Source organism: Triticum dicoccoides, chromosome 2B (assembly GCF_002162155.2).
Source record: "Triticum dicoccoides isolate Atlit2015 ecotype Zavitan chromosome 2B, WEW_v2.0, whole genome shotgun sequence".
NCBI lineage: Eukaryota > Viridiplantae > Streptophyta > Magnoliopsida > Poales > Poaceae > Triticum > Triticum dicoccoides.
The window spans coordinates 97413537-97423312 of NC_041383.1; the positions used below are offsets into that span (position 1 = coordinate 97413537).

Consider the following 9776-nt stretch of genomic DNA (forward strand, 5'->3'; position numbering starts at 1 on the left):
GTGAGCAGCTTCACTGTTCTGGATAATACGATCTGTGTACCAATCCATCACCAGAAGGAATTTTTTTTAAAAAGATCTAACAGTTTCAAAAGGAAATTTTGTTTTGTGAACAGGTGGGGGCCTGGACACTTGCATAGTAGTTGCATTGAAACTCAAGATCACGCGAGCTCTGACCGATACATAGAGTAGAGTATTATCTTTTCTCTTTGGGCTGGCGTCCTTGTCCATGAGAGGTGCCCGGATTGAATGCCGGCGTCGTGTCACACCCGAAGTCAAATCGATGCTCCATGTCTCGGTGCCGCACGCGCGGCCTAGCTACCTACTTGATCTCCATATATCGCGAGCCTAGCTAGCTAGCTCTCGCCATTGCCGCACGCACGCGCAGAGCGACGAGGCGACACGTACGGTGCGTGCGTGAACAGCCGAGGAGGGAAGAGAAGATCGACGAGGCCATGGCGAGCGTGGGCGCGTTGCTGATGGCCGCGGTGCTGCCTCCGGTGGCCGCGCTGCTGATCGCGGTGGCCGTACGGGCGGCGGCGCGCGGGGTGGGCGCGCTGGCGCGCGCGCACTACGCGTGGCCGGCGGAGTCGCCGTCCGTGCAGGCGCGGAAGTGCGGCAGGAGGGCGGCGCCGGAGCAGCCCGACCACGAGCTGCGCGTGTCGCGGCACCGCGGGGGCGCGGCGGTGGAGTGCGCGGTCTGCCTGAGCGGCGTGGGGGAGGGCGACGAGGTGCGGGAGCTGCGGTGCCGGCACGTGTTCCACCGCGCCTGCCTCGACCGGTGGCTCGCGACGCCGCCGGCCACGTGCCCGCTCTGTCGCTCCCGCCTGCTGACGGCGCCGCCGGTAGAGGAGGAGGAGGAGGAGGAGCTGGACCTGGACTCCGACCTGCTGCTGCTCATGGCGTACGTGCACGGCGGCCGCGGCGGCGGCAGATGGTTCTGGTCGCCGTGATCGCCCACCCGTGACCCATGCCATGCCCGAGCACCTCAGCACCTGTACGGCGTACGGACGCGTGTGCGTGCGTGGTGCACCGGCACGCACGCATGCACGTACGTACGGTGGCCTGCGCGCACGTTCCCGGCGGTTTTTGTATATTGTTTTCTCTGAGCTAGATCGTCCGTTCATTCCTCTTCTCCTTTCTTTCTTTCTTTTCTAGAAGATGTGGTTGGTGTACGCACGAGAGAGCGGTGGGAGGTATGGAGCTTAGCTGGTTTTCTCGCAGTTTGTTAATGGCGCGTGCGCGCACGCATGCATGGCAGGTTGGCAGAGCGTGGCGCCTGGCGGTCGCCACGTCGTCCGGGCGCGAGCACGTTGTTCTCGCTTGCCTCGACGTGTGTCTCGGCGACGCGGCGTCCCCGCTCGCTCACGAGAGCGCTGGAGATCTCTCTGTCTCGTGCGCGCGCAGGTCGCAGGTCGCATCTCATCCTCTGGGTCTGGGGCTTTATTTTCCTGTGCTGACAGTGCCCGGCCTTAACTAACTTCACGGATCGATCACCGTATCATGGTCACCGAGATAGCAGAAGCGTGGAAATACAGGATCTATCTATAACGAGCACGACGTGGGTGGAAGGCAAGGGTTGGTGGGGATTTGTTGCACCGGAAGTGAAAAGCCTCCAAAGGAACTGCGGTTGCTGCCATGCAAGGAGCGAGAGATCCGAAGACAACAAGCACGCCATGCATGCATGCGTGCGTGCTCCGTGAAAATTCGCGAGGCACGCATTTATGAAACAAAAATGCTAGACATATAAAGACTTACACGCTTTTACACATTCCTTCCATCTAACAACCAATCACAAACCTCTCCCCCCCCCTGATTTTCAGGGGAGTGGGCCGCCCCGCTCACCTATTGACCAATCAAGGTTAACCATCCTGTAAAAGCCTGTAAAACGTTTGTACGTGTAGCATTGCCGTTTATGAAAACGTCTGCAGTCCTCGATGTGTGCCGTGATCCATCTAAAGTCGGGATTTAGCGAATCGGGCTCCTCGAACACCCGCCGCAGAGCTTGAGGCACTGCCCGGTCGCACCTTAAATTTTTTTTGAAATATGTAAGTGGCAACCACGTGGCAGATTGCAAAACTGCCACGTGCATCCAGCACCGTCAGTTCCGGCCGCCCTCCCGATCTCCTTCCTTTCCCGCACGTCCTCGCGATCTCCTTCCTTTCGTGCACGTCCTCGCGATCTCCTTCCTTTCCCGCCCTCCTGATTTTCTTCCTTTCAATCATCAGTTACGGCCCCACGCGCCTTCCAGATTTTTGGGCAAAAATAATGCTTGAATTGGGATTTGATCTCTGGTAATCAACGAAGGGAGCTAACCACCTCGCCTATGACACTCATTGTTGAACAAGCTAAGGAAAATACTGTTTTTGACATATTTTGCCTTTAATATTTTAGCACTGAAAAACTTTTGTTTCACCTATCAAACCTGGCCCATAAACTTTTCCCGTGGTAAATTCTCCATCACCAACACGATAAATGACGCGTCACCAACATGATAACTTTTGTGTACCACGCGGTACATTATGTGTAAGTAGCATGGTCATAAGCACTGAAGGCGTGGTACTGAAAGCGTCGTCGTAACTTTGATCATTGGGAAGAAATTTGTTGAACCCCGGCCCCCGGTAATTTCTGTAGATAGCACGATAACAATCACACCATAGACCTGATAATTTAGATACAAACATCGCAGTAACTTTAACCATTGGGGAAGAAAAATGTGAAAAGATACCAGATAATTTATGTGTAAATAGATGGTAATATACGCAGTGCACATCTGATAACTGAGGTAGAAACACCATGGTAACTTTGACATAGGGAAGATTTTTTTTGAAAATATACTCCAGTATCTTCTGTGTAAATAGCACGGTACTATACCTCCCTCCCCTGGTATTTTTATGTGTAAATAGCATGAAAAGATATGCACCGCGATAACTAAACACCATGATAAGTTTTTGACCGTGGGGGGAAATTTTGCTGAAACATACCCCTGATAAATTTTGTAAATAGCATGATATTTTAAGCACAGCGGGCTTGAATGGTTACCTAGAATCACCATGATAATCTTTTGTCTCGGGAAAAAGTTGTTCAAAACATCCCCGATAATTTTTGTGTGAATAACATGATAATATAAGCACCGCATAACCGACAACTTACAATATAAACATGATGGTAACTTTTTACCAAAGGAAAACAAGTTGTTAAAACATACACTCGCCTCGCAGGGCCTCTTAGATGAACACAACACATGATGTGCCACGGAAAAGCCACATACTATTTAGTGTCATGAGGGGCACACGTGCTCGTGGGTTGGCCCAAAAAAGGGCCCACTTTGACCCGCTATAGACGTGATAAGTTACGCAAAAACATCATGGTAATTTTTTGACATATGGAAAAAGTTATCGAAACACACCCAGGTTTTTAGGTGTAAGTACCATGATAATAGACGAACTGTAGACCCGATAACTCATGTACAATCCCCCATGGTAACTTTGACCAGGGGCGAGGTTGATGTACACATACCCTCATAACTTATGTGTAAGTACCACGGTATTTTACACATCGAAGACCTTATAACTTGTGTACAAAACACAATGGTAACTTTGAAAGGGGTGTTGTTGTTGAAACATAGTACCTGGTAAGTTCTATGCAAATAGCATGGTAACTGACGCAACACAGGCGTGATAAATTGCATGCGAATACCATGGTTACTTTGTCCCGAGAGAAAATCGTGGTAATTTTCTGTATTTTTTTATAGTAACACAATTGTAAAAAAAAGAGATCAAAATGATTAGTTTCTTTAGTTTGAGCAACAAATACCTAAGGGTGAGTTGGTTGTGGTGGCGTGCTTTGGTGCCAAGGAGGTGTAGGTTCGAATCCCATATGCGCAATTTTTTTTTATCATGTGGTAGACATGAAGAAGTGGCAATTTTCTCGGGGGTGGGCGCGCGAGATGTGCAGGAGAAGCATGTTTCTCGGGCGAGCCTGCAGGGTCGTTTGGGAGAAAGTGGGGTCGAAGGAAGGGGATCGTGTGGTACTTTAAAGTAAAAGAAGTAGAGGTGTGACAGTTTTGTTTATATGACACACATGTGCCAAATATTACAGTCCTAATTTTTTATCTCACAACCGGACACCTCAATTACCGATGCACTACCGGACATGATGCAGGTCACTTTCTGCCTCTCCCCGCCACCACGTGTTTATACTTCACTAGCGGGGACCCCAGCTAGTTCCGATGCGAGCCTAATTTACCAAACCTAGATCGATCCCGCGAAGATAATCTATTTTCTAAGGGGAACTAACGGGACATATAAGTATATTACTAGAAAGAAAAATATATAGCTTCTTTTTTCCTCTCTTATATTAGATTAAAAAAAGTTTTTCCTCTCTTACGAAATAAAATGATTCTCCTCTCTTTGCACAGAAACTGAGTTTTTTTTTACAGTGCAAACTCAAGATTTTTTTAGCTGGATTCTCCAATTCCATTACTTAACCTTACACAACAAATCATGATCTGTCTGTCCATTATCCAACTGTGTCCTTCCACCAGGTACAGAGCACCCGAGTTGGTAGTATTGAGCCATTGATGGAGTTGCATGCGTTTGAGTGCCTCCTTCTCCCACCTAGAAATCCCTTCACAGGATTTGACCTTCTTCCCCTGGTTAGCCTTGTTTCGAATATTCCGCCATTCCCAAAGAAGATAAGCACCAAGTCACGCTTGTTGTTTCAATGAGCATAAGTGATCAAACATGGTCAAAGGGGTTGCACATTCCACAAGAGCAAGCCTGACCTCCTCGATCTGCAGCTCCCTCCAAACTTGTTTAATCTTCTTGCACTTCCTACTCTTTTGACAGTACAGGCTTAAGGTGTTATCGCAAGAGCTATTTATCGCCTTCTGTGAGGCAGAGCTATGGCTCGCCTCTGGGCCGAACCAGTACTGTCATGGTGGAAGCGAGTTTTTTCCTCTGTAGTCTCTTATCAAGTTTTAGTTGTTTGCAGTGATTTTCTCTGGTTTCCTTCAGCTCTTTTTTTTCTCTTGTTTCGATTTTCCTAGTTTCTAGCTTTGATTTTTTCCTTGTTTTCAGCACATGTCTATATTTTCTGTACATATTGTACACTTTTTGTATACACCGGGATCATTTTGGTATGCACATTTAACATTTTATAAAACATATATTTCGATGTCTATTTTTTTCATACACATTGTACATTTATATGATATAATTTTTTTCAATTACATTTTTTAGAAAAAAATCGAGTAAATGTTAAACATTTTTTAAATACACGTTAAAACAAATTTAAAACTATGTGAACATTTTGTTATGTTGTATAAACATTTTTAAAAAATCACAAATGTATTTTGAAACATGTGAAGATATTTTAAGGGTTGTGCTACGTGTCGGCCGGCGGATCTTTTTGAAAGATCCGCCGGTCTATGAGTTGTGCGATCTGAAGCAATCTCCTGGTCAAGCGTCGTTGTTACTTTTACAACAAAAGTCATGTTGCAAAACTCTTTTGCAATATATGTCTTATTGCAGAAATATTTGTAACAAAGGTGTATTGCAGATTTTTTTTGCAACAAAGTTCTTGTTGTAGAATATTTTTTAGATTTTCTTCACATATTTCTTATTGTAAGTTTTTCTGCAACAAATGTCTTGTTGCAGAAAGTCCCCGCGTTGCATTGCTTGCGGTCATGGCCTCAAGCAGAAGCTCGGTCTTGTTGGGGAAGGGAGGACGTATGCATTGATGGTGGTGGTGGAGGCGATGCAGCATGGGGCCGAAGCGGCATAGCTGGGGAACGACGGCTGGAGCAGAGCTCTGACGTGCGCGCCCGAGCGGCCATGGCCACAGGTAGACGGGGAGAGGTGACCTCATCGACGCGCTTGTGGGTGGCCTCGTCCGCGTGCTGTCAGCTTGACAAGGAGCTCGAAAGAGCAGGAGAGGATCTAGATCCAGATCCCGCGACACACCATTTGTTGCGGTGGGGGGATTGCAACAACAGCTCAATTGTGAAAACTAGTCTAGTTAATACATTCCTCCCGAGCCATCATATTAAAATCCTATCTAACGGCCACGGAACCGGTGTACGTACATGTTGCTATCGGTCGGGTGATCTGAATCATTGCCCATATTTTAGTATGTAACATATTTTTTTTGAATGGTATGAAATTTTTCCAGTCACACAAAAAAATTACATTTGTATAACATTTTAAAGAAATCTTGTACTCCCTCCGTCCCAAAATTCTTGTCTTAGATTTGTCTAGATACGGATGTATCTAACACTAAAACGTAACTAGGTACATCCGTGTTTTGACAAATCTAAGACAAGGATTTTGAGACGGAGGGAGTACATTTTTTTGAAACCTTTATTTTTTAAAATGTCAGCAACATGTTTTTAAAATGATGTCAGGATTGTTTAAAATTACGGTAAGAAACATTTTACACTGTGATAACATTTTAAAAAATATGTGATGAATGATTTAAAAAAATTAAGTAACATAATTTTGCAATATGTGTATTCAACTATTTTCGGTATACTTTTTTTAGAATCATTTTCGATATACAAACAAAAGAAACAAAACGAGACAAACAAAGCGATGAACGAAAGTTGTACTAGCAACTAACGGGCCGGCGAGAGGGACATATCCACAGCACGAGTCCACAAAGGTTGGGCCCGCGGCTTCTTCGGCCGAGAGCGACGACGAGTCGACGCGCCACCGCCGCCGCCTCCGCCTCGCCGCCTCCTCCCCGTCTCCGACGGCTTCCCGTAGGTAATTTCGCGCCACCTCCTCCGCTGTCCCCCTCATCTCTCCTCTAGTTCTAGGGTTCGCACCATCACCGCTGAGCTCCGCCACGGTCGAAGCCCTAGCTTCTTGATTTGCCTATATGCGACGGCGCGCTCTTGCTCCATCCATCTAGGGTCCAGACCTCCATCCGCATCTCCCTCCCCGGCGAGGTCCGAGGGCACCACGGCCGTCGCCAAGTTCACCTCACCTTAGCCTTTGTCGTCTGTTGACATGTATATATGATATATCTAGCTGCTGATCATCTGCAAGTCGTTGAAATACTAGTGCTGAATGGAAGTCGCTGAATGATTGCCAGAATTGAGTTTGTGATGCTCTTGGTAAACTGATACTTCGAAAGTAGTGATCCATTTCTGACGATATAGTTGTTACTAATCTCTGCCATACGGTTGTGATTTTTCTGTAATGCAAGAATCTAGCTAGGTTGATGATCCAGCGGCAGTAGGTTACGTTTCTGCATTAGGTGCATTCTGCTGCTATGTTTTACTGCCTGCTGTCACTGCCACTGTGAACATTGCCGCTGTGGTGATCATTACCATGCCATAAAGTTGCATTTTTTAGGTCTTAGGATCGAAGCAACTCTCGAGCTGTTATCACCAGCATTGGTCCATTTGTTAACAAGGACCTTAGCACAACTCTCGAGCACCACCTTGGGCATTCTTTGGTCAAGCGCCATACAGACACCATCCCTAAGTGCATTAGCATTTGGAGCAGCATTTTGCTCTAGCCTGCATGATTTTTCCATTCTTATCCCTCATAAGACACCCTGTAGTAGCCTGAAGGGCATCATGATGGAAGCCATCATCAACATTGATTTTCATGAAGCAGTTGTTTTTGGCTTCCAATACTTCAATGTGTTTTTGGCTTCTCACCCTGCCCAACACCTGAATCTAACCTTCCACAGATCAAAAGCAGTGTCAACTGCACACTGAACACTAGATTTAATAGGTTTCTTCTTCACACCATGTTTTCTAGAGTTCCTTGCATTCCCCATACAGCCCACATACCACACAGGAGAAGGCAAGAGTCATGGTCGATTTAGCTTTGGTGGTCATCAGGTCAACCGCCCAAGACTTAGGATGCATTATAGGGAGTTTAACATCACTCAGATCCATAAAAGTGCTCCAGAACAGAACATCTTACAGCATGGAACACAGTCTCATACTCCGATTACTTTGAATTTCACGGCATGGAACAAACTGATTAATGACACGCCACCAGAAGCATTTAACTTTCGGGGCCACAAGAAACATAACAGTATGCTACGTACCATCTAGGACATGCCAATTACTCTCCTTTTTATTTGACAAAGGCAGCTGCTGAATCTTGTAAGCTGAACTAGCTGAGTATTGCTTGTGCATATGACCTCTGCTATGCTTATATAAGTTATTTGAGATGGAGTAATATCGACTAACCGATGCTGTTTCCTTTTGCAAGATCAAGTGAATGATGGAGGCTGATCTGAAGGCTCAGGCGGCCACCGCAATGGGGTTGCTGCGTGGCATCTCCCTTGCGAGTTTGCCTCTTGAGTTCATCGACTCAGCTCTTCGCACCATCCAGGAAACCGACTCTGCCATCAGGCCGCAGGTCCAGCCAGATGCTGCTGCGCAACGGCTCACCTCCAGCCACTCTCTGGCCTTTGCGACTCGCGAGGTAGCCGAGCTGGAGCTGTCGGTGGACGCAGCCATGACGGTCGTCTCCCGCTGGCTTGATCACAAGGTGGATGGACTGCAGGGGCTGCCGGCCAACGCGTGGAGGGTCCAGTCAGATGAGTTGGTCGCTGCCGTGGCCAATGCCGGTGAGATGCTGGAGGCAGCTGCAATGCATTGGTACTATGCATCTGGTGTCCTTGATGTAATCGTCACTTGCTGGTTCAACCCCATTCCTCTCAACGTTCGCGAGGCTTGGGTGCAGGATGCGAGGACATCGCTCGCCTCTGCCCGTGATTGTCTGAATGACGCGCGCGCCAGCGTCAGCAAGGCATGCGCCGCTGCCACCGGAGCTCGCGAGGCCGGGAGGATTATCCTTGACCTCCTCTAGTATCAAGACTAGCATCTTTTATGGCTTCCTGTAGTATCAAGACGCTGATGTTTATCCTTGACTTCCTCTAGTATCAAGAGTAGCATCTTAATTTTATGGTTGCCGCTACTGTTTATGACTCGGATCTTTTTCGATAAGAATTTGCATTCCTAGCTGTATACGTACAGTACTAGTGTATGTTTGGTCATGTGGGAGTTGGAAACTGAAGTGTATGGCATGGATATATATTATCAACTGCACTCCCTCCGTTTCTAAATATAAGCTTTTTTAGAGATTTCATCGGTACCGGAGGTAAACGCCGCTGTTGTACGCGCTGCGGACTCTCTGGCATTACGCCGCTGTTGCTTCTCCATGCTGTGGAAACCCCTAGCATTACGCTGCTTCCACAGGCTCCACGCTGTTAAGAAGCTCTAATCCACCAATCTTCAAGACAGTCCTCTGACGATTAGGATGTCGAGCGCCATGAGACACTCTTATGCCAAGTTTCACGAGCATAGACACACTGGGTAAGGATGCGGTCCATCGTATCCTCTTCCTGACAACAAGTGAAGTTTGGTCAGAGGTCTATAGTCTACATTGCAGCGCCAACCAAGCGAAAGTCTTGCATTTAAGTGGAGCCCAACATCTCTGGATCGTAGACGCAGTAGGGAAACGTGTCATGCCCTCACGGTCCCGTGGGACTCTAGAAATTGGGCCCGTGGGTACCCCCAGTCCCATAGTCACTGTCAAGCCCGTGGGACTAGGGGTACCCAGGCCCGCCTGCCTGTGGCCCAGGATGCGACGCATGCCGTGGGCCCTGGGCGGCCATCTTCAAGGCTTCAAGAGCAAGACCCTCGCGAGGCACAAGTCGCCAAGGCCCTCCCGAGGCCCTCTCGTCATCCAGGCACGAAGCCACCACAACTCTATAGGAGCACCTGAGGGCCCGAACCGTGTCTTCCT

General features: G+C 47.7%; 1 protein-coding gene across 1 annotated transcript; it reads left to right on the forward strand.

Moving 5' to 3' along the window:
- Window positions 1-284: 284 nt before the first annotated feature.
- Window positions 285-1220, forward strand: LOC119367244 (E3 ubiquitin-protein ligase RNF181 homolog). Its single transcript, XM_037632814.1, has one exon. It carries the CDS (start codon window positions 453-455, stop codon window positions 948-950), a length of 498 nt encoding a protein of 165 aa, XP_037488711.1. The 5' UTR covers window positions 285-452; the 3' UTR covers window positions 951-1220.
- Window positions 1221-9776: the final 8556 nt, after the last annotated feature.

Coding starts and splice junctions, on each gene's coding strand:
- LOC119367244 (XM_037632814.1), top strand. CDS start 453: ATGGCGAGCGTGGGCGCGTTGCTGATGGCCGCGGTGCTGCCTCCGGTG.